Source organism: Cebus imitator, unplaced genomic scaffold (assembly GCF_001604975.1).
Source record: "Cebus imitator isolate Cc_AM_T3 unplaced genomic scaffold, Cebus_imitator-1.0 Scaffold205, whole genome shotgun sequence".
Lineage (NCBI taxonomy): Eukaryota > Metazoa > Chordata > Mammalia > Primates > Cebidae > Cebus > Cebus imitator.
The window spans coordinates 2,807,188-2,832,601 of record NW_016107520.1 but is presented as its reverse complement, the minus strand read 5'-3'; the positions used below and the strand labels follow the sequence as shown (position 1 = coordinate 2,832,601).

The 25,414-nt window shown below is 42.4% G+C and overlaps 1 protein-coding gene and 1 long non-coding RNA gene across 2 annotated transcripts in view; one reads left to right on the top strand and one right to left on the bottom strand.

Annotated features, from left to right (window-relative positions):
- PRLR (prolactin receptor) overlaps nucleotides 1-25,414 on the bottom strand; it is a 163,023-nt gene that overhangs the window by 7,648 nt on the left and 129,961 nt on the right. The window contains exons 3-9 of the mRNA XM_017548276.2: nucleotides 15,782-15,894; nucleotides 12,762-12,894; nucleotides 11,171-11,340; nucleotides 5,930-6,099; nucleotides 3,859-4,000; nucleotides 2,206-2,305; nucleotides 1,642-1,711 (exon numbers count right to left, since the gene is read on the bottom strand). Coding sequence (XP_017403765.1) covers nucleotides 1,642-1,711; nucleotides 2,206-2,305; nucleotides 3,859-4,000; nucleotides 5,930-6,099; nucleotides 11,171-11,340; nucleotides 12,762-12,894; nucleotides 15,782-15,851 — 855 coding nt within the window. The 5' untranslated portion in view covers nucleotides 15,852-15,894. The remainder of the gene's footprint in view (nucleotides 1-1,641; nucleotides 1,712-2,205; nucleotides 2,306-3,858; nucleotides 4,001-5,929; nucleotides 6,100-11,170; nucleotides 11,341-12,761; nucleotides 12,895-15,781; nucleotides 15,895-25,414) is intronic.
- Nucleotides 5,723-25,111, top strand: LOC119474050. The gene is made up of 5 exons (XR_005203354.1): nucleotides 5,723-5,800; nucleotides 16,805-17,036; nucleotides 17,309-17,450; nucleotides 21,693-21,795; nucleotides 24,885-25,111. It is a non-coding gene; the product is annotated as an uncharacterized LOC119474050 (long non-coding RNA).

Below are 25,414 nucleotides of genomic sequence, written 5' to 3'. Positions count from 1 at the left end.
TAGTTTTCTTTAAGTCAACTCAGGATATTTAACTTAGTCTCTCTCCAAGCAATAATAATAATGAGTTTAGTGGGCAAGTAGTATATACACATATAATAATAAACAGATAGCTATAAAATAAAGGTTTGTGAAACTTCTAAACCCAGTGCTCACAGATGCATCTGACACTGCAGCCCACTGGCAGAGGTGCGGTTTCTGGCCTCCTAACTTCCTCCATGATATTCTATTATCTGGCAATAGTAAGTGGATTCTTGTCTTTTCCTTCTGTGGTTCCTCCTCCTTCTCTCCATCTTATTTCCCCTTCCCTTCTCCTTTTCCTAAACCACTGTTTTCTTCTACTCTTCTTCCTCTCCCTCCTTCTATTCTCCCCCTTTATCTCCCTATTCCATATTTTCTCCCATCTCTTCTTATTCTTCTTTCTCCTTCTATCCTTCTTCTCCCCCTCCTGTATCCTCCCACCTCCTCCTTTCACTCGCCCCTCTTTTTTCTTATCATCTGGCTTGGGTCAGGTACTGACCTAGGTCTTGGCTTTATTACTTATTGTAGGGTATGTGACTTTGGACAAGCTGTTCTCTGAACCTCAGCCTCTCCATTTTTAAAAGGTAGAAAGTAATATTAATACTACCCATCTGGGAGGGATCTTTTGAGGATTAGAGGTAATATTATTAAGAATACTAATATATATATTTTTGAGACAAAAGTCACTATTTTATCATTAAGTCTCTGTGGCTAGCATGTTATACTGTGGGCTGGACAGCAGCTAATTTAGTTTGTTGAGGTATTCATGCTGGTTCTATCAGGTCAATGCTACTCTGGATAGTGGAGGAGGATCACTGGATCAGGAACCCGGACGCCTGGGCTCTAGTCCCTGCTCCGATATTTGCAACCAAAGTGAACACAGACAAGCCATATTATTTGGGAGTCACTTCTATTTTTACCCTGTCAGACCCAGAGCAGCTGGGTCAAGTGGTATTTGCTTTAAAGTACAGCTAGTTGCTTTTATATACATCATTGTTAAGCTTAAAAGCCAAACTGAAACGATATATTTCAACCTGGAGAAAAAATTTAAAATGTTCTAACCCCTCTTTTCATTCAAAATACTCACCATTTAATTCCCTCTTTCATCAGCCTAAACGGGCCCTGGCAAACAGATGGCCCCACTGTATTGATCTGATCTCAACTGAGTACCCAAAGTGAGAGATCATGGCAATAGGATATTCTGTTACTATGGCTTTACATAAAGAACATTCAAGTAGAAGCTTTTACCATGTATGATCAGTGGGGGGAGAGGGGTGGTCCTTGTTTTGCATTAATCAAAATATTCACCCTCTTTCTAAATTGATGATTTATACAACATGTTTTTCTCTAATGCTTATGAGTCAACCTGATAAATCAAGCAAGCATTGCTATGTGTTTCCATGTTTTCTTGACTTTCTCTCCTTGCTCTCTGACATTTAGTGTGTGAAAGTAAGTACCCTCATTCTTCACACATCTTTTGTTAACACACATGCCGACCAGGAGAGACAGCCTGAAAAGGCTGGCTGAAACCACCAGGCTGAACTGATGGGGACTGTGTGTGCGTGTGTAGAGTGTTATTGCAAAGCAGTGAGTCACACTGGAGTTTTCGCCTCTTGTCCTTACCTCCAGCAGATGAGCATCAAATCCTTTTATTTTTGGCCCAGGAACTGGCGGAAAGATGCAGGTCACCATGCTATAAAATAATTCATGAGATTGGCTAAATGACTCATTTCTGACTGTAATTTTTAAAAGATTAGTATATAGCTGCTATATGCACTGTGGTAGAGATAGGACTTAGAGTTTGACAGCTACATGAAACAATCAATGATGAAAATAAAATTACAGAGTCCTATATTAAAATTAGCCCTAGCTAATTAAGGAGGCTGATTTTGAAGTTAGTGGATTATTTGGACTATTTGCTGCTTTTGATTTTAGCTACTCTTGCCAGATTTTTATGGTTTTACAACTATCAATCTCTGTTTCATAGAAAGAACATAAGCCTGAAATGTTTTTTCTACTTTTTCTAACATTGATAAAAGATTTTTTTTATGGGCAAAAACATTACATCTGATGGCTAAAATGAGGTGCTTGGATTATCTATAGGTTTCTATCATCTTTGTGTTATTCTTTTTGCCATTATCCCTGACTATCATGATGCAGAGAAGAAGTTCAGAGACAGTGAAGTACCTATAGCCCTTCAAAGCCACTGCCCAGACAATAATCAAACAGATGACAGCAGAAAGAACAGCCACAGAGATCCACACGGTTGTATCTTTCATGGTGAACTCTAAAAAACAAACAGTCAGAAAGCTTTGATCACATACAGCATCATTAAAAACAAACAAACCTAATGAATGAAACTCTTAAACACAAGAGTGTTTTCCTCCATCTATGTATATTTTGATTTGAACAGCAATCCAAAGTAGCATCAATGACAGGCCTATTTTCTTTCCAATATTATTAATATATTAATATGTTGCATAAATTTTATAGTACTCTACAAATTTAAAAATCCCTTCACATATTCTTTTAATTGATCCTTAAAGAGGAAATCCAAGGTCACATGGTCATTTGTAGTAATAATAACAAAAGCTAACATTAATTAAGTTCTTACTAAAAGCCATCAACGGTGTTAAGCTCTTTGCCTACATTGCTTTGTTACAAAAGATAAGAAAACTGAGAATCTAAGAGTGAGTTACCAATAGCCATATAACTATAGTGTTGCAGGCTGGGATTTGACCTCAGGCTTTCTGCTTCTAGATCCTGTGCTTTTGTTAAGTAAGAGGCAGGACTGGACTAGAAGCATGCCTGATTTGCAGTTCAGTGCCCTTTCCAGTATGCCAAGGCAATGAAAGCCCAACACTTTGGTCAGGCAAGTTGTTAGAAGAGCTAGACTTTGCCATGTGGTTCTGGGAAAGACCCTAACTTTGCTGAGGTTTGGTTTCTTCACTTTTCTTTTCTTTTCTTTTTCAGGCTGTCCTGCTCAGTCACCCAAGTTGGAGCACAGTGGCACGATCTCAGCTTACTGCAACCTCCAACTCCCTGGTTCAAGCAATTTCTCTGCCTCCACCTCCCAAGTGGCTGGGATCACAGGTGCACACCACCACGCCTGGCTAATTTTTTCTGCATTTTTAGTAGAGATGGGGTTTCACCATGTTGGCCAGACTGGTCTTGAACTCCTGACCTCTACCTGCCTTGGCCTTCCAAAGTCCTGGGATTATAGGCGTGAGCCACCATGCCCAGCCTCTTCACTTTTAATTCTTAACAATAATCATATTCTCTGAATACCTGGGAGGGTTGGGAGGACCAAACAAGGTACAGCCTTTGTAAACTATAAGGCATTTTAAAAATGCAAGATGGATTGTTCCCTTATAGAACACAAGTTACTGAATTAAGATGCTTTGCTGGAGCTGTCTGTTTTATATCCCATGTCTTCACTAAGAGACTGAAGTATAATCCATAGCAGAGACTGAACATCGGTTCATGCCTTTGAGACAGGGTAATGCCTTATAAATTCTGGAAGGACTAGATGATGACCTTGACCAAATCCTCTAAATGATAGAAATGGGGCAGATGGTGAGCGCAGAATGACTGACCATCAAGCCCCTTGAGACACCAGGCCCGTGTCTATAGCCTTATCCTAAAACTGTTCTCCACTGGCAGTAATCCAGGGAGCAATGCTGCTCTTCAAAATCTGTGTATTGGGCAGAAAGTTTATAAACTCACCTCTTCTATTCTGGCTAAGGCTCAAAGTTGTTTCTCTATTAGTAGTTACTATACGCAAATATACCATTTAAAACATATTTAGGGACATAAGCAAAAAAGAGCCAAGATGCTCACCAGTAGGTATCTGAATGGAGTATTCTGGACTCCATGAGCTCCAGTATCCATGGTCTGGCTTGCAGCGAACCTGGACAAGATATTTCTGTCCTGGATGTAGGCTGAGAATCTTAAACTCTGTTTGCTGCCCAGCAAAATGGGTCTAAGGTAGAATAAGGAAAACAGAGTCACTTCTGACATTTGTTGTGAAGAAAGAGAGTTTTTCCCTAAAACATAAACTACAGGGGAGTTAGGCTGAACAATCATACGCAGAGAATTCCCAGCTGTCACTGCTCCACTGTCTTAGCCCTATCTCTTCCTCCTCTTAAAATTGCTCACACAAAAATTTAACAGGTTTTCTATCTTTCCATTTGGGACTCTACTTCAGAAAAGTCAAATATTCTGCATTCCTCCCACTTTATGAAAAACAACTAGTTAATATAAAGAACTGTTAGCTTTTAAACCTTAATGAAATAACTTATTCAATAATAAATTGGTGTTAAAGACACGAGATGAAAGAGAATTGGGCATTCATGTATGGTAAAGTAGTAGCATACAAATTAAACATGACTTTACAATCAAGGGATCAGTGTGACATCTCCCCAATTCAGGGACCAGTTTTAGCATCACTTACAATGGGTCAACCAGATAGTTTTTGACATCTGATTAAATACAATATAGAGTACATAATATCACCTCTGAATTTGCCAATTCTTGGCAAAAATTGTTCAGCCGACATCTAATCAAGTCTGGTTACAGGAAATGGAGACATAGAGAAATTAGCTCAATGACCTGACAAAGAACTGATCAGAGAAATGTAGAAGGTGGGATACCATATGGGACAAGTAGCCCAGTCTTCCCATTGCACTGAAACTGAAGGGATATAACAATCAGTTACAATGTGTGGTCTATGAGTGGATTCTGGTTTGGACAAAGTAGCTGTTAAAGATATTTGGAGACACTGGGAGGAATTAAACTAGGGACCGGCGATTAAATGATATTAAGGAATTTTAATTAATGTTCTTATGTGTGATCCTATTATTTTGGCTATGTTCAGAAATGTACCTTTTTTAAAGAGGCATATACTAAAGTATGTAAAGGTGGAATATTGTACTGCGTGCAATTTACTTATTTCTTTAGGCTGAAGTATTTTATTTTTATTTTATGTATTTATTTATTTGAGACAGCCTTGTCACCCAGGCAGGACCCTGGCTCACTGAAACCTCCACCTTCTGTGATCAAGCAATTCTCCTGCCTCAGCCTCCTGAGTAGCTGGGATCACAGGCACCCACCACTGTGCCTGGCTAATTTTTTGTATTTTTGGTAGAGATGGATTTTCGCCATGTTGGTCAGGCTGCTCAAACTTCTGACCTCAAGTGATTCACCTGCCTCAGCCTCCCAAAGTGCTGAGATTACAGGCATGAGCTACTGTGCACAGCATTTTTTTTTTTTTTGAGTCGAAGTTTCACTCTTGTTGCTCAGGCAGGAGTGCAACGGCACCATCTTGGCTCACTGCAATCTCCACCTCCTGAGTTCAAGCAATTCTCCTGCCTCAGCCTCCCGAGTAGCTGGAATTACAGGCATCCAGTTAAGTTTTTGTATTTTTAGTAGGGATGGAGTTTCCCCATGTAGGCCAGGCTGGTCTTGAACTTCTGATCTCAGATGATCCACCTGCCTTAGCCTCCCAAAGTGTTGGGATTATGGGTGTTAGCCACTGCACCTGGCCTCGTTGAAGTATTTTAAAGTAAATAAAAACACAGCCATTGACTATGACTGAGATTCTCCCCTCCTATCTGGTGCAATTTAAGTACTCTCATGAGGGTCTAGATCTAAAATGTATTAACAGAGGCAGTTTGAAAACCTGGTCAAATGTCTTTGTAGTGCAAGAATCTAGCCTGAGAAGAGCTGTGAAAATGAACCCCCATCAATCCCAATAGAGGGGAGAAGAACTTTTCACATCTGGGTAAGTCATAACTGCGTTGGAGGCCAACACAGTGACCCAATGATTAGGAGGAACAACCTGTTTTCAGTTGTGAGGGCTTTATCCTTGCCAAAGGCCACGGTTCCTTCAAAAAGCATATGGATCACTCACCTCCCATTCCTCTGCATTCTCGGGTTTTAATTGAATTTCGTATAGGAGCGTGAACCAACCAGTTTTTAAGTCAATCAGGGTAGGTGGAGACCATTTAATCCACAGATAGGGTTTTTTGTCTTCTGGCTGTTTTACTTCCACAACCACATTCAAAGGAGGGTCTGGTTGAACTGTGGAAATACAGCAAAGTCCAATAATACTCACTGCTTGCACATTTTCTTTGGCTTTACCATTTTCTATCAGGAATTCCATTTTCTATTTATCATCTGACTCTTCTCACTGTGCTATAAGCCCCCCAAAGACCAGGGATTCTGGTCTTCTATCTCTTAGTATGTGACCAACCATATTTGTGCATACAGATGAGATTTAGGTGGTAAGAGTATTAAGCAGCTGGGATTTCATTCTCTGCCTGTTCTCGCTTTCCATCAGCTAGAGTCTCATAGCTATCCCCATAATTTTAATGATGACAGAGACCAGGTGATAAAAACTGGGCTGGGGTTTGCAAAAGTGGGAGTTGGCATGGAAGACTATAGGGAAGAGATTTTCAAATAGCTTATTTCCTTCAGCTGGGAGTGAGAGTCTCCGTAGTGACACACGGTTTTTGTGAATGAACTATTCATAATCATAACTCTGTAGATAGCAGGTTTATAGGTTCCATTTTTGCTTCAGCAATTACATCTTATATTCAACATACACATTATACCAACCTACACATTACACCCTGTGGTGAATGAGATCCACTCTCCCAGATGTTAAATTATTAAAATGTACATGGAGGTTGAGCTTTTTGACAATGATCCTTTCGGTGATTTCATAACAGTCCATTGGCCCAGTCGCTCATTCAACAAATGTTTAGTGAATCCCCATTAGCAAAATAATAGCTAATGTCTCTCGAGTATTTACTACATGCCAGCGACTGTAAAAAATACTATCTCTGCTTTATAATCCTCTAACTACTCCATGAATTGCTGTACCCATTCATTTTACAGAGGAGGAAACAGGCTTAGAAGAGGGAAAATTACTCGCCTAAGGACACATATTTGGTAAAAGTGTTATCTGAACCCATAACTATATGACTTAGAGGAAGCGGCCTCTACCATTTCACTCTACCATGGTTGTAAGACTTTGCATTCATGTCAGGTGCTGGAGAGCAGGCCTGGGATTAGGTTGAGGTGAGTGAGGTGAGTGAAGCGGATAGGATACAAAATTCAAGGAGGGACAAATGGCCAAGACGCACATGAAAAGATGCTCAAGGTTATTAGCCTTCTGGGAAATGCAAATCAAAACCTCATTAAGGTACCATTTCACATCTATCAGCATGGCAAGAATTCGAAAAATGAAACATAACAAGTGTTGGTGAGGATGTGGAGAGATTGGAACCCTCATACATTGCTGGTGGGTATGTAAACCAGTGCAGCCACTGTGGAAAACAGTCTGGAAGTTTCTCAAAAAGTAAAACTTGGAATTGCCATATTGCCCATCAATTCCACTCCTAGATATAGATTCAAAAGAATTGAAAACAGATGTTTAAGAAAATCTTGTATGTAAATTTTCATAGCAGCACTATTTATAATAGCCAAAAGTGAACAAATCTAAATGTCCATCAGTTGATGAACAGATAATAAATGTGGTAGAGGCCAGGCACGGTGGCTCACACCTATAATCCCAGCACTTTGGGAGGCTGAGGTAGGAGGATCACCTGAGGTCAGGAGTCCAAGACTAGCCTGGCTAATGTGGTGAAACCTCATCGCTACTAAAAATACAAAAAATTAGCCAGGCATGGTGGTGCACTCCTGCAGTTCCAGCTACTTGGGAGGCTGAGGCAGGAGAATCGCTTGAACCCAGGAGGCAGAGGTTGTAGTTAGTCGAGATTGTGCCATTGCACTCCAGCCTAGGTGACAAGCGTGAAACTCCATCTCAAAAGAAAAAAATATGTGATATAGTTACATATTTTATGATTCCATATATATATGAAATACTCAGACGAGGCAAACTCCCAGAAGCAGACAGCAGATTAGTGGTTGGCAGGGGTTAAGGAAGGGAGAAATGAGAAGTAAGTATTTAGTAGTGGATGTGAAGTTTCCATTGAGGGAGACAAACGTGTTATGGAACTAGACAATGGTAATGGTTGTACAATATTGTAATAAACTAATGCCATTCAATTGCATACTATAAAATAGCTGAAACAGTGGATTTGTGTTTTTTGTTTTTTACCACAATAAAAATAAATAAAGTGGCTTCTGCTGGTAAGAATTTAAAAAAAGAAAATGAAGAAGGCATTTACTCTAGTAGGCTCCTGTGGCTACAGCCCCTGTGAGTACCTTCCTGAGACTCAGGTGCTGGGGTGCTAGCTTGTCCTGCTGGTCAGTGACATTTTCTCTATTCATTTATTATTTCCTTAAATCAATCTCTGTACCAGATGGGGAAAGAGTGAGTGTAACTATAGTATACTTGGCATTATGACCTACGTTTGCCTAAAAACCAACATTTAAATATTTGTCACCCATTGTGGAAGGGCTCACGCCCACAGTCCATGCCATCACCACTCCACTGAGAAAACTGTGAATAGCTCCTCTGGGAAACTGTGGTGCAACAGCTGTGGGGCTTTCCAGAACATGATCTGTGCATCTTTGGTGCTGCCAAGGCTGAGGGCAAGGTCATCTCTGAGCTGAAGGGGAAGCTCACTGGCATGACCTTTCATGTCCCCGCCACTGTGTTGGTCATGGACCTGACCTGCCATTTAGAAAAACCTGCCGGATATGATGACATCAAGAAGGTGGTGAAGCAGGCATTGCAGGGCCCCTTCAAGGTCATCCTGGGCTACGCTAAGCACCATGCTGTCTCCTCTGACTTTAACAGCAACACCCACTACTCTACTTTCCATGCTGGGGCTGGCACTGCCCTCAATGACCACTTTGTCAAGCCTATTTCCTGGCATGACAATGAATTAGGCTACAGCAACAGGGTGGTGGGCCTCATGGCCCACATGGCCTCCAAGGAGTAAGACTCCTCCAAGGAGTGGGATCACCAGCCTCAGTGGGGGCAGAAGAGCAAGAGCGAGGCCCTCAACTGCTGGGGAATCCCCATTGCACTCAGTCCCCCACCACACTGAGAATCTCCCCTCACAATTTTCAAGCAGACCCCCTGAAGAGTGGGGGCTTAGGGAGCCCCACCTTGCCTTGTACCATCAGTAAAGTCCCCCCTGTACCAAAAAACAATTGCCATCAATTCTAAGCTGGTATGTTACTGAGTAAATACCTAAGAAAGATTACTTTGAGTATATTTCCTAAACAAATGGCAGCTAATTAATAAATATTATAAGTTAAATACATAACAAGCAATGCTTCTGATAAAAAAAATTGTACAAAAATTCAATTCAAATGTTCAAGATATATCTTTTAGAGCAAACTTTCCCAACCTCAGCACTACTTGCATTTTGGACTGGATATTTCTTTCTTGCAGGGGACTGTCATACACTTTGTAGAATGCTTCGTAGGATCTCTGGGCTTTATGTACCACATAGAAGTAATACTCCTGCCTCCCTACTTTCCTAGGTTGTGATAATAAAAAAAAGTCTCCAGTCATTGCCAAATATCCTGTGGGAAGCAAAAACAGCTCCCAGTTGAGAACCACAGCTTTCAAGTGTTTTCACTATAACTAAATATTACTCAACCACAGAGAATTCTACTTCTGAGCCATTATCTGCCAATGATGTCATTCTGTACTTCAGGTTATCACTGGCTAAGAGTCAAAGGGTCAGAAAATATACCGTGCACTGTAAACTGAACTTCCATGGGCTGTCACAATGCTGTAGGCTGCAGGGTTATATGAGAGTTCTGTGGAGACTTATTATTTTGAAAAATATGGTCCAACACATTCTTTCACCAGAGAGTTTGTTTTCCAGAATCAATGAGAATTTCATATACATTTGTTCATTTCTCTTTTGAAACATACTACTTTTCTTCAGTGAACTCTTTTTTTATGGATCACATTTATTAAAACGGTTGCTAATTTCAGAACATTTCTTGCTTTTATTGTTTTGCCTTCAAATATTATAACACTTGAGGGTAAGGCAATACACACACACACACACACACACACACACACACTCACCCACCACACTTATATAACATTTATCATCCATCATGGAAGGACTCATGCCCACAGTCCATGCCATCACTCTACAAAGAAGACTGTGAATGGCCCTTCTGCACAACTGTAGTACAACAGTCAATCAGAACATCTTCCCTTCTTCACCACCCTCTTGATGTCATCATATTTGGCAGGTTGTTCTAGACAGCAGGTCAGGTCCATGACTGACACATTTGTGGTGGGGACATGGAAGGTCATGCCAGTGAGCTTCCCATTCAGCTTGGAGATGACCTTCCTGCAACCTTGGCAGCACCAGTAGATGCAGGGGTGAAAATCAATCTCTCTCTCTCTCTCTCTCTCTCTCTCTCTCTCTCTCTGTGTGTGTGCACACAGAACATTGGTAATTTTTAACGTTTACATTACATTATTTTCTTGAACACTATGTTTGTCAAGGATTACATGGTACCACCTCACATTATCTTCTTATGCTATAAAAGTAACATGTTTAGTAAAAAAATTACAAATGGGGTGTATGTGTGTGTATCTGCATCTATGGCAATTGGTCCCATTGCTTTGCCCCAAACTCATACGTGTGTGTGTGTGTGTATACATTTCACATATATACAACATATATATGTTGTGGATCAACACACACACACACACACACACACACACACACACACACACACGTATGAGTTTAGGGCAAATCAATGGGAGCAATTGCCGTGGATGCAGAACCAGATGAACCCTTCTCAGAGCTTCTTCTTCATGGAGCAGCTCTGTCTTCCATGAAAAGAAATAAAAAGAAATCTCAGCTTGCTAAGGAAGAAGGGGACATTGATTACAAGGGAAGGGCAAGATAGAAGGGTTGGCAAGCGAAGCAAACATAGAACGTTTGTGCTGAGCGCAAGAGGATGAGGGTCAAGGGAAAGCACAGGAACACAAGGATCCCAAGCCCCAGCCTTAGTGTCATGGATGACTTGATAAAAAATGATTTGAAATGCTCAGTTGACAAGCATATTGTGAATTTTCTCATCCTTTTTTGGGGTGGGGGATTCATCCAAAACCCAGGAAAACTCACGCTGAGTCTGACTATTGGCTAATATATAATGGAGTGGCAAATTTCTCACCCATTTCCCTTCCCCTTACCTATGTAAGTCACGTCCACATAGAGTTCATCCGAGAAAGTGCTTCCCATCTCATTAGTAGCGTTGACTGTCATGACGTATGTCCTCCACATGGAGGTATACTGCTTGCCAAAGTGGCAGGAGTTGGGGCCACCGGTTATGTAGTCTGGACATTCATGTATGAGTGTCTCTCTGCAATAAGTAATGCATTAGGAACGAATAAGAAAGTGAAAAAGAGAGTCTAGTTTTTTCTTCATAGATCAATACCACTGGCCTTTGGGTATCAGAAATTTCAAGCGCAAAACCCAGAGCTGATGAATGGTTCCCAGGCTTCCGTGTTCCTCCCATTTCAGCTGAGAGTGAGAGAAAGAAGAGCATGCTGAAAAAGTTATTTTAGGGCCTCAAGTATTTTGTTTCTTATCAACCCTTCCCTCCTGTAAGTGTTCTTGTGGGCTCTGGGATATATATTCCCTGCTGATAAGCACTTGCGCTTTCAACGACCCGGGCACCACCAAACCCAGGTCACGCCCATGGGGTCACCCCAGGGAACTGGAAATTTCACCTGTCCACACACGGGGTGCAAAGCACAATGCAGCAGCTTTGCACATGTGTGTTGAATTACATTTCATTTTTTAAAAAAGGGTCCAAGGGGACAAAAATTGATGCTGATCCATTTCAGACTGCACCAAGTCAGCAATAAAGTGAAGTGATGGTGAAAGGAGGTATTTCAGGTCCAAGTGGCTCAGTAGGCTGCTCACATTTAGACTTATGAGCCTCAGCACAAGACACACTACACAGATATAAAGGCTTATTCAATTCTGGTTGTATTTGAGTTCCTGAAATCTGTTTACATGATGCCCCTTTGGATTTCAGCTGGAATAACAATTTTGTGTACAACAAAGTGCAGGCATCGGAAAGTGGGCCAGCTGTCTTTACCAGCAACTAAATATTTTCCTTTTTGAAGAAGAGTACAGCTCTCCCAGGATTTCCAGGAGGGTCTCATTGTGAGTGTAACAAAATGCTTGCACAGAGACAATCTGGTTTAGCCCTCATTGCAACCTTAGGTCCAAATATGTCCTTCAGGAGATCATGGCTCTTGGATCAGAGATCTCCTAAGGAAAAATCTCACCTTCTTCTCCCTACAAGGTTCTTTATTTTCTTGAACATGAAACAAGTTTGAAAACCTTGTACCATGTTTATTAAGGATTACATGGTGCCACTTCATATGACCCTCTTATGTTGCAAAAGTGACATGTTTAGTAAAAAAAAAAAAATTACAAATGGCATAAGGTTTATAGATGAGCATCTAAGATTAACTAGCACTTAAGAAACACTTATATGAGGCCTAAGGCTACAACCTAGGCTGTGACAGGGATCTGAAACATTACTGACATTGCACTACTATGGCTGGTTACCTTACGTATATTGACACAGCTCTTAACAGACATTAACAGGACAATGTGGGCATGGACCTTAGACTCCCCTTTCCCCAGTGGTATGAACCTTACAGGTGTAAATTCAGGGAAGTGCTGTCACTCAGAGCCAGTGTTTCTTTGGCCTGGAGAATGGAAATACTCACGTGGGGTTTGATAGGAGAGAAGAAAACTTCTTACCCTTCCCTGTGGTAAGTCAGTGAATAATTGGTAGGAAGTCCTCCATCTGCCGCAGGCCTCCACCAGCAGGTGAATGTTTCCTTATTGGGGGAACGACATTTAAAGATCTCAGGTTTCCCAGGAGGTGACTGTCCTAGAAAAAGACAGAAGCCACTGCATCAATATTGAGGTCCATTTAACCATTTGATCCTTCTGCTGGTGGCGGAGCAGACTGATGGAACCCAGGCCAGTGATGAAGTCTCAGGGTGAGGAGACCTAGGGTGGCTGCTCAGAAATGCCAAGCGTCAGCAGCCAGCAACACTCCTCTGTAGGCTACCCTGATGTTGGCAGGGCTCTTAGAGAGCTTTGTGGTGTGTGTGTGTGTGTGTGTGTGTGTGTGTGTGTGTGTGTACTTTGAGATGGAGATACCAATAGCCTACGTGAGGACTAGTGACTAACTGCAAAATTTCAACAAAGAGTGAACCTTGAATGCAAGATAGACACATAAGGATTGAAGAGTGTGTGGCCCTTTTGTAATCCCATGAGGTCTGTAAAGCTGATACCCTCTCATTCTAAGGGGATCATACAAAGAATCCTTCCCAGGTATGAGCAACCTGCAAACACTGCCAAAACACCACCCTCTGGCACTTTCCACTCTGCTCACCAATCTCCGTCTTTCTGCCATCCCCACACAATGAACTCAACCTGTTCCTGATCTTCTGTCTGTTTACTGCATTGCTGAAGCTCCCTGTATCTGGGCGTCCCTCCCTTCCTCTTTCCCCATCTTCTCCTTTCTTTCTCCTTTCCCTTCACTTTTTCTTGATGTTATTCAGCTTTGATCTTGTGACCCAGACTTATAATCTATCTTCTCATCCACCCAATCCCCATTTCTGAATCTTAGTTTTTATTCCTTGTTTCTCTTAGATTTTTTCTCTTTCCTTTTCTTTTTTTGTGGTGAGGTTGCAAAAGGCTTCTTTCTGATTCATAGGGCTTGAAAAGTGTTTGGTCCTTTTGTAATCTCACAGATTCTATAAAACTATAATTCGATGGATCTTTTTGGGATAGGAGGTATGGTAAGGGGTAGGAGAGTGGCCAGCTCCTCTCCTGGTTCCGAGCAACCACTATTATCTAAGAGCTGTACCTAGTTCCAGGCCGGACTCCAGAAGGTCTCAGTGAGGTGGTGTGAAAATACAACACCAAGGATGTAAAAATTTTTAGCTGCCAAATGCCCAAAGCTCTTGGCAAGTGGGCCCCCATTTCTCTTGCTTAGATGTCAGGTTCAAAGAGGGACAGCAGAGCCTTGGAGTTTGCCCTGATGCTGTGGGGCTGGGGAAGCCACCAGGCTCACCTCTATGACTTCAGCTGGTCCTCTTTTTAGTATAGCTGGATGCCCTAGCATTGAGTTCAGGATGTCAGGAACAGAGAGGAGCACTTTCAGAGGTGGGCCAGCACCTCTGGGGGTTCTGTCTGTTTTCTCCCCTATACCTCATGCAGGCTCCAAGACCAGAGTATCTAGCTTAGCACCAGATCAGAAACAGCAAGTTAGGAGGAGACCTCAGTGGGGGGAAATGGATGGGAAGAGGGGTCTCTAGGCAGAGCTGGCCAGAAAGAGAGATTTAGTGGAATGGCATGTGGTGGGACACAGGCTGGAGCCCGGGACACCAGGCTAGTAGTATCAGCTCGAGCTCACCTACTCTCCCACTCACAGGCCCTGCTGAAATTTGTCCGTGCCAGCCTGGGGCGGCTCTGCCAATATTTGTAACATTGTTCATCCTCTAGGGACAATTTATTCAGGATAAGCTGTTGATGGGAGTCACAGCAAGAATGCAAGTTTTTGTTTTGCTTTGCTTTTGTCATGAGTGGGGAGAAGCATGTGAAGTAGAAATAAAAGCTTATTTAAAACATTCAAACCCTGTGGTTCAGTAATGAGCGCACTCAGAAGCCAATCAGGGTGATCATTGATTTCCTGAGTATTTAGAGTTTCTCTTGCAGGTCATTCTGACCTCTGCTTTCCCCTTTTTCTCTCTTTGAAAGCTTCTCTTCTTATTTTACTGTTTATTAATAGTACCTTCAGGAGACTCAAGAGAAGGGGGTAGATTTGTAAAATTGCAATTAGACAAATGTTTCTTTCATCTACATTAGAGAAATAAGTTAAAATTCATGGACTTTCTCAATGCACAGAAACACAGAGAAAACCACACAGGTACCACACGCACAGGTATGTAGATGCCCACACAGGGCCCACATCAAAAGTACACCTCCCACACCCCCCCCGCACACAGAGAAATACATACAGGTGCATACTAATGAAAATACATACTGGTATGCACACAGGTACATGCAGAGAAGTGTACACATATGGATATATATACACACAGACATACACAGAAGTATACACGTACAGGTTCAGACAGAGAAGCATTTGTAAACAGGTCCATATGGAAAAGTTAATATCTACACAGGCACATACAGAAGCCTGTACACCCAGAAATGCACAAGAGTTGACATACAGAAGTGTATATTCACAGGCACCCATCCTCTCATTTAGCTGTGGACTTCATTTCTCCTATTAGCACAGATAATAGAGTTGGCTGTACCTGCCTCCCGCCATGTAACAGCAATCTGTTATATCCCATCATGGTTTTTCAAAGATTTTTCATATACATTATTTCATCTGTGGTACAGGAAACATCACTATCCTTACTTTGAAAATTTGGAAACCCAGAGAGTTAGGTAATTGGCTCTAGCTCACACAGCTGGAAACTGGCAGGACCTGGATTAGAACTCAGGTCCTGTCTTCAGAGCTGTTTCATTACACCCCTGGAATGAGGATAGAAGGCGGAGAGCACAGCGACAAGATTTTGCACTAACTGCATTAATTTTTCTCATTAACTTTAATGCAAAAATATTGCAAATAATTTAATAGCAGCACATAACACAAGCATTTTCATTTTTCATAATAGCATTGCAAGAAGACTGCAGTGGACCCTGTTGACAAACACCCCAGGCAATGAAAGAGAGCATGATAGTCTCTTACTTACCATTCAGGAGGCAAGTGTTGAGAAAAAGCAGCAGAGTGAAAACAGTTGCAGATGCCACATTTTCCTTCATGTTGGCTGCCTTCTCTTGCTACAGGAAATGTATCAGAAGTTCACTGGAAGAGAAAGGCACCAGGTAACTTTTGTGAAATGACAGTCTGGTCAGGCACATCCACCACTTTATTCTGGGTGTTTGCAACTGATTGTTGCTCCTTGCTTAATGTGAATGACAAAACAGGAGGAAAGGAATGTAGGAAAATGTAACAGGGTTGGATGGCTTGGCACGAAACATCGATTCACACACGCTGGGAAAAATTCCACCACCAGAGGTCCTCAGATGACAAGGTAGAGAGTTCAAGGGAGCAAAGGCAGTCAGTTCCTTTGCACACACCCAGAGAAAAATTGTTCTCTTTCCACCCCACACCCACCTAACAATATAGCATTAATCTTACATAACTTAGATTGTATATTCTACGAGAGAATCCTTCTATGAGGGCTCTTGCCCTGGTCCATCAACCAAAAATTCTCCAAGCTGAAAAGTCAGTAACCTCAGTGTAATCTCAACCTAACCACGTTGATTTCACCGAGTTAGGGAGGCTTTGAAGGTTCAAGCTGGAAGTCTTCTGGGATATATGCATTACCGCAAAGCGAATCACACAATGAACTCTAGTGAACCTCCACGTGGTTTCTTTCTCCTGTTTGGAAAGGCCCATAAACAAAAGATAATAAACTCTGGTAATAATTTAAATCCCTTGGGTTCAGAGTATTAAGTAAATTTTGAACCTGCAGGGGTTGGGAGTTTGGGGCAATATATTATTAATATTATTATTGTTACCCTTGGAACAACTTTCAAAGCCTCAAAATGTCCTTCTAAGAAAAAAGGATTTCTAAAGACATTTGGAAAAAATGGCTCATTAGTCTTGTTGGACTTCAAACAACTCAGAAAACAATAGATTTGAACTAAGTGTAAATTCTTAGAAATGCATGGCTTAAATTTCTCTTTAATTTTTTTTTTTTTTAATCAAGGGAAGAACATTCAGGGTCAAAGCTGCTCATCTTGGGACATTTGAAAGATCTGAATGTGTTTGATAAGCCCCTAAAAGACTAACCTTTGCTATTGCTCCTTGTGGGACATATTCAGAAAGGGAGAAACCATAGCCACAGTAAAGATTGGACACCCGGGCACTGTCAAGTAGCTCTCTTATTCCGAGGCTCCAGCTTCAGTAAAGGATCCTGGCCCATCAGTGGATCCTGTGAGGTGACCTGTATTTTGATTTTTTTTTTTTGGACCTTTTACCTGCTCCTGCAAAATTCCTTCCAAACAAATGCCCACCCATGGTGCACTTTCTAAATCACCTGCTCCATCTCCCCAGTGAGGGTCATCTAATTAAAATCAAATGGTTAAAGGCTCCTAATGGGTTTAAAATAATGCCTATGACCTCTAGAGCATCAACTATGGGCAGGCACTGGGGAAAGTAAGTACCTTAATCGTGTAAATTTCATTTGTTATCACAACCGCCCTGTGTGCAGGTACAGGTTTTAACAGATGAGCAAATGGAAGTACAGAGATTTAGTAGATTGTCAGTCACATGCCTATGAGAGAAAGACATCTGGGAAACCTGAGAGCCACTGAGAGATCATCCTGTGTGAAGTCTGTGATGGGAGACCCAAGGTGGGCAACATCAAGCCTTGAGTGGCTGTGGCACTCTGAGTAGGAGCAGGAGAGCCAGAGGTGAGAGAGGCTTTCTCAGCTATTGACCTACTTATGCCCAAGGGCCTCAAACACTGTTGATCTTATGAAGCCAGACTCATTAGGTTCATATAGCCCAAAACAGTTCTTTATCCTGGTGATCTCGTGATCTCAGCCTGGCTTGGAGATGGGATTCTACCCACTGGCTGAAGACTTTCTGTAATATTCCTTTATTGAAACTTCCTTTCTCTTTTGGGCATCACACTAGCATGCTTAAGATCAACGTGCTATAAATCCGACCATCCTGGTGAGGTTGGGTGCTATCTGGAGAGCTTTGCTGAAGCAGGGCTCCATGTGTTTTGCAGAAGAAACTCTGGGATGGGAAGCAGAGTGGTCAGGCAGGAGTATCTGCTTAGATGTTCTCATGTGCTAGTACAGGATCAAAGAAACTCTTCTAAATAAAGTTTTCCTGTAATAATGTCTTCAGGAAGCATTCTATGAATGAACAAAAAAAACCCTTCCCTTAGGGATTTCTTGGGACATATACTGGAATCTGGTTACTATGATGCACATTCTAATGCCTAAAACCTCCATGCCAGAAAATTAGCCATACTCACAGTGGTGTCCTAACAATGATTTCCCGACTCATCCTGCATTTTTCTTCCCAGAAGGGCAAACACAATGGGGGTAATTTAACCTTTAGAGAGAAAGATAATCACAACTTCTCACTCCTAAAGGAGCTATGCTAAATGTTAATTAACTCTGATCACACAAGGAGATGCTTCTCAGTACTAGGCACACCTGTTTACTGACGGACATTTTTTTTTTTTTTTTTTTAAAGGCTGGCAGACTCTAAGCTGGGGATAAATTAGGTTTTGTCTCTCTGAGTCCATCCTGCATTGCTCTCAAGATCTTGATCATGGGCAGGCATGGCCCTTCCTATTCTCTCCCAGTTGGGACTGTAACATCCAATGAGGGTCCTCACCTTTTTAAGACATTAGAGCCGCAAATGGCTCCATGCATTTGTAGTTCAGTTAGCAAAAAGTCAGCCCCACATAGCCCAAGGACTATCATCTTGGGCTTCACTCCTCAGTAGCTCCTTGGTTGTGACTGAGGTTCAAAAATGCAGGTGGTGGATCTGCAGATCAGGTTTGTAGCAAGTTTGCAGCCCCACACCTTGCCTGTGGCTAGCTGCCTTGGCTTCCTTGCTTCCTGATCCTCAAAGACTCTCTTATCCTTCTGCTTCTCCCCTTACCTTATTCAAATACGCCTTCCCACCATTCTGTGGCCAACTGTGGTGTAAACTCCTAGAAAAGTCCCTTCTCCCTCATGTTGCTCGCCGTCAGCGCTGACCCTGTTTAGGCTCTCTCTTTCCAAAAGCCTCCCTTCATTTACCTTTCCATTAAGCCAAGTCTCTTCCACAGAGGCCAACAGCTGGGAAAAAGGCCCAGCAGCTTGTCTTTTTGAGAAACTAGAGCCAGTCTCCCCACATGAAAAATTGAGGTCACAGTCTCGTGGCCTGGGCTGACGGTACTATCCATATTAGGAAGGGAAGACCATAGCAGAGGAGGCAGTGTGGCCTCATGAGAGTTAAAAATAAACCAGATCCAAGCTCCCAACACCCCACTCCCCACTGTCAACCCCTCATCCTCTGTAATACCCGCTCTTAGACTTCACCTGTATGTTCTGGCCAATGCAGTCCCTGAGCCAATCCTGCCTGCCAGCAGTCTCAGCCCCATCATTCTGTGGAAGTTACTCCCAAGACTGGTATCCCGTGACCCCCCTGAGTACAGTCCCCATCCTCTCCTGCCGTATTGTATCTGTTGCCCCAACCTTCTACTCAGGTTTTTGACTCAATTTCCCTGACTCCAGAAATGGATCTACCATGCTAGGCAGGGATTCTGAGGTTCTTTTTAGCTCTTGCAAGCTTAGTTCCTGGATAATCGATCAGGGCGCAATCCAACATCTGAATTTCACACTATCATACATATGACATCCTGCGCCACATAATGACATTTCGGTTAATGACAGACCGCATATATATGATGGTGATCCCATAAGATTATAAGGCTGTATGTTTACCATTCTTTTTCTATGTTTAGATATACTTAGATACACAAAAACTTACCATTCTGTAACAATCGCCTACAGTATTCAGTTCTGTAACCGCTGTATAGGTTTGTGGTCTGGGAGCAATAGGCTATGTCATATAGCCTAGGTGTGTGGTAGGCTATACGGTCTAGGTTTGTATAAGTACACTCTACAATGTTTGCACAACAATGAAATCTCCTGACACATTTCTCAGAACTTACCCCTATCATTAAGTGACACTTTTGACAGTATTCTGCTCAATGAAGTATCTCAAAGAGAATATATCTATATTACCACTCAGCTCAAGAAATTAACCAACAATAGCAGCCCAGAAACTTGTGCCTCCACCCAATCTCTACCTACTCCTTCCCGACAGAAACCATTCTTCCAGCTTCTCAGGTTAATTTCACCTACCTTTGAACTTTATATCAATAGGATCATACAACATGCATTTTTCGAGTGTGTGTCTGGCTTCGTTCATTTCACATTGTTGTAGGATTCATCCTTGTTGTTACATGTACTTTTACATAATTTATTTTCATTTCATCTCATTCATTTTCATTCATGTTATATTGAATGAAATACCATAACTCATTTATTCATTCTACTATTGATTGACATTTGAGTTGTTTCCAGGTTTTGGCAAACTTCGGGTTTTGCTGAGACAGATCAAGACTCAATGGCAGGGAAGCCCTGCAAATCCCATAACCACCGTATGCTGCCTGCTGTATCTCCTAGTAAACTAAATTAAATTTAAGTGCCCTTTTTTTGTCCTAAAAAAACAAAAAGTCTCATTTCTTGCAAAGAAATTTTGAATACATTCATTCATTGTTTTCAGCATTAGGCATTGTGTTAGGTGCTTCCTTCTGGGTCCTTGACCCCCTGGGTTTCCTTACCTGCCTTGTCCTACCTGGGCTAGATGGCCTGAGGCTAACATAACAGGGAGCAAACCCCACATCACGTACCATTTAATTTCCAGGAGTTGGGCTTTTTTTATTTTTTGAGACAGGGTCTTGTTCTGTTGCCCAGGCTGGAGTGCAGTGGCATGATCACTGCTCACTGCAGCCTGGACATCCCTGGGCTCAGGTGATTCTTCCACCTCAGCCTCCTGAGTAGTTGGGACTACAGGCACATGCCAACCAACACCCAGCTAATTTTTGTACATTCTATAGTGACGGGGTTTGCCGTGTTGCCCAGGCTTGTCTCAAACTCCCGAGCTCAAGCAATTTAGCTGCCTTGGCCCCCCAAAGTGCTGGGATTACAGGTATGAGCCATTGTGCCGGGCAAGAAGTTGAGGTCTTCTATCCAAGTGTTGGCATAGAATGCCAACACTTAATCTGGAAAACAAAGGTCATAATATGCTCAGGGCGGGAAGAGGAATGGTAGGGATTAGCTATTACATACCAGGCTAAGGATTAAGACTGTTACACAAGCTCTGCCCAGTGTCAACAGTCAATGATTGCAGAATCAATAAATGAAGCCCCAAAGGTGAAAAAAACAGAACAAGGTTCTAACATATGGGACCAAACTTTGCATCTGGAAAGACTGCGCCCATGCTAGTATTTCAATTACTAGACTTACAGCTGGTGTAGATTTCAGTATTTGACAGGGGAGTCTAAAGAAGTTTTAAGAAGAATATGGGAGCTGCTTTTGCAGGAAGACATTGAAAACTGGAGATAGAGTGCCAAGAGAATCCTAGCCGGGAGGTGGGGAAATGAAGGTTCCAGCTGTTCTTGCTCTGCCAATAACCAGCTTCACACATACATGTGCCTACAATGAATGTTCATCTGCCCACAGTCCAGGCGGCATATCTGCACATTTGTCTATGAAGGTCCACAGCAGGACACTTGCTCGTGTGGTCATTCATTATTATTTTTTATCACAACAATTATCCAGTTTACATTTTGCTGTTTCTTGAGAAGGTTTCCATCTCATACCCTGTTTTGAGGTACCCATTGGTGAAAACATCCAGAACTTTCCATAGTGAATTACTTTTATATAAAATGTTTATCACCTTACAATCTGGCAGTTTAGTCAGAACATCATGACTGGGTGAAAGTAATTAGAAATAGTATAGAGGCTGCCGTAAAGTGTTCAAATCTGATTCCAGATATTCCCCTGCTCCTCTCCTAGAAACCCCAAAGGTTCCACTGAGGAAAGAACTTCCTGAAGACTCTGCGCTCTGTGAAGATCATCAAGAGGAGCAGTGTGCTGTGCATGGTGATGGCTGCATTTGGTAAGAGGCAGACGATCAGCAGAGATAGCATTTGCCTAAGGCAGAGCGGAGCCAGGCCTCGGGCCACTCAGGGATACTATAAAGAACCGTCTCTTGGCTTCTAACCTAATCAGGGAAAATTACTCTGATATACGGTCCTTTGCACTGTAGTCACTTTAATAGCGCAGAATACCCATGCTTCCCCGTGGCTGGAGGTATTGCTTCCAATTCCAATCACATTAACTCCACTCACTCACCACAGCATCCTCATCCTAGCAACACCTTTTATCACAGGGAGGCTTGTTTTTAAGCAGCCTTTTTGGCTGAAAGGCAAGAATAGGAATTGGGTGAGTTTCAATTCCCCCTGGCCAGTGCACATGTGGGACAGATGGTGGAAAATCCATGTTGGCCTGATTATCAGAGGAACTAGTCCCTCATGAGACCATCTATCAGTTACTAACAATCAAAAAAACACTCATAAATTGTACATTATGTTTTGCAGTTCTATAGACATCACTGGTTTTTAATCAAGGATTCCCATTACAGTCTAAGGAGTGTCTTAAAATTTCTTTTTTTCTTTTTGACTCAGAATCTTGTTCTGTCACCCAGGCTGGAGTGCAGTGACATGATCTCAGCTCACTGCAGCCTCTGCCTCTGAGGTTCAAGTGACTGTCATGACGCAGCCACCAGAAGGGCTGAAGTTACAGATCTGCGCCCCCTCGCTTGGCTAATGTTTGTATTTTCAGTAGAGATGGATTTTACCATGTTGGCCAGGCTGGTCTTGAACTCCTGGTTTCAAGTGATCTGCCCACCTTGGCTTCCCAAAGTGCTGGGATTGAGCCACCATGCCCAGTCTTAAAATTTCTCATTCTTTTGCCCTGTCCCTGGACATTCTCACTAATTAATGAAGCCAATTATTTGAAGCCAACATGGAAGATATGGGCATTTAAAAAAAACTTTCTAGATGATTCTATATTGAAGCCAGGGTTGAAAAACACTGACTTATGTGCTATCACCTAACATGTAAGTCCTCTGAGTCCTCTAAGGCAGCCTTCCTCCTGATAACAGCTCACTCAGCATGTTCCCCATATAACACTTCCAATAGGAGGCAACTTTATCTCAAAAGCCTCTGCTGTTCTCAGACCTGTGTGGCAATAAAATCAGCAAATCCTTGTACAGAATACACCTATACACTTAAAAATATATAAAAACATTTATACTATCATATGTGAAATGTTTCCCCGTGATCCACTGCATGCCAGGCACTGTTTTGTTAACTCACTTCACCCTCACAACAAGCCTGAGGTGTGGGTATAATTATTATTCCTGTCTAACAGATGAGGGCCCTGAGGCCCAGAAAGGGTCTGTGAGTTGTCCAAGGTCACACAGCTAGTGAGTTGTATATGGAGAAACAGGAATTCAGGATTTGATCTCTGGGGTCTATGCTTACTATCACCCTTTCTTTTCTCTCTCTCTCTCTTTTTTTTTTTTTTTTTTTGAGACAGAGTTTTGCTCTTGTTGCCCAGCTGGAATGGAATGGCACAACCTGAGCTCACTGCAACCTCCATCTCCTGGGTTCAAGAGATTTTCCTGCTTCAGCCTCCCGAGTAGCTGGGATTACAGACATGTGCCACCATGCCTGGCTAATTTTTTGTATTTTTAGTAGAGATGGAGTTTCTCCATGTTGGTCAGGCTGGTCTCGAACTCCCAACCTCAGGTGATCTGCCCACCTCAACCTCCCAAAGTGCTGGGACTACAGGTGTAAGCCACCATGCCTGGCCGTGATCACACTTTCAAAGGTGTAATGACCCTACCTTCAAGGAGCTCCAGAAGTACAAATTCCATGTTGGCTGTGAGGAGTGGGGACAGATCAGAGGACCTTGGGGTTGTAGCTTCTGAGTCCTCTAAGGCAGTCCTCCTCCTGATAATGGCTCACTCAGCATGCTCCCCCAACCCAAAGGCTGCTCTGATGACAAAGGCTGTGGGAACCAGAGATAGCTCTTCAACAGTAGTAGGTATTCCTGGGGTATCCTGCCTGGGCACCACTACCTACTTCAGATCAAATGTGTCAACACCTCTGGAAAGAGGGGCCTAGGAAGGGGCATTCTTGACAAGCACTTAGATGATTCTTATCAAGCTCAAGTTTTAGAGCCCGAGCTCATGCTGAGAAGGGCGTGAAAGGAAGATACAGTGGAGAGGGCAGAGTGGCTTCCTCTCTGTGGGAAATGTTGTATGTAGAACTTAGATAGAGCCATTGGGGTTGTGATCTGTTGGGTTATTGTCCCCAACTATTTGCTTTCTCCCAGCCAAAGGATTACATATCCCTCCCCTGTACTCAAGCATTCTGTGAAGGAGTACACATCCTACCTCAATCACTTCGGACTTGGCCATGTGAAAAGCTGTGGCCCAAGGGACGTGAATGGTTGTGATGTTTTTTGCTGTGTTTAACCTGAAGCTTAAATGCAATTGGGTGGTTTGACTTAGGTCTCCTTGCTCTTGTTCTCCAATGCCATTAGGATGTCACAGATAGTGGCTATACCCTCAGTCTGGGTTTTAAAATGAGAAGACAGGTAGAACCCTGCTGAGCTCGGCTGAACCCAGCCAATTCTAGCAGAGCCAGAGACAGCCTGCAGCTGCCTCACAGTCCTTATGTAAAGTGAGTGAAGAGTAAATGTTCTAAGCCACGGAGATGTCACTGCTGTTTGTTTGTTACTAATTGCAAAACTAATACAGGGCAAGAGTAGGAGGAGAACATATGTTTTGCAAGACTGTTCAAACAGGATTATCTTTTCACACATGGAGCTCTGTGTATCTTATATACGTGTGTGAAGTGGCATTCATCCAAACACAAAATAACTTTACTTTGCCATAAAAAGTCATTATTGTATTAGTAACAGCTTTGTCTATTGTTATATTTCAATATCTAGAAACTCAGGCTTGGAAGGCGAGAAGGAAAATTAAAATAAAAAAATAAATTATTGGCCTACTGGCACTGCTTAGTTGTCTCAGGAGGAAGGGAACATCAGGTGTTCTGGAATCACGGGATTTTCGATCTTTAAGGGACCCAAAGACTTGAAGGTATTCTAACTCAACCCCTCACTTTGATACAGGGGGAAACTGAGGCCTGGAAAAATGAAGTGTCTTGGCAAAATGCCTGTGGGAGAATCTTTGGAGCTTGAGGGTGAGCACAACTGAGAACACTGACAAGTCTAAGAAGAAGCTCTCAAGAATGTTATTAAATGTATTCTCCCACTCTGATTCCTGATCTCCCTATCATCTCAGTTAGAACCTTGGAATCCATTCACAGGAATAGTGAAAACATCAGGTGTCCATCAGAATTTGGTTTTCTTTTCTTTTCTGGCCACACAGTTAAATTTACTTCATTGCTTCCCCTATAGTTAGATCAAGCTAGGTGATCAAGTGGTGGCCTCTGAAAGTGGGTAGAAATAATATACAGTAATGCACTGAATGACAAACTTTGTCAACTGTAGACCGCATAGATGGTAGTGGTCCTATAAGATAACAATGAAGCTGAAAAATTCCTACTGCCTAGTGATGTCATGGCCATTCTAACATCATAGCATAATGCATTAAGCCTGTGCTTGTGGTGACACTGGTATAAACAAATCTACTGTACTGC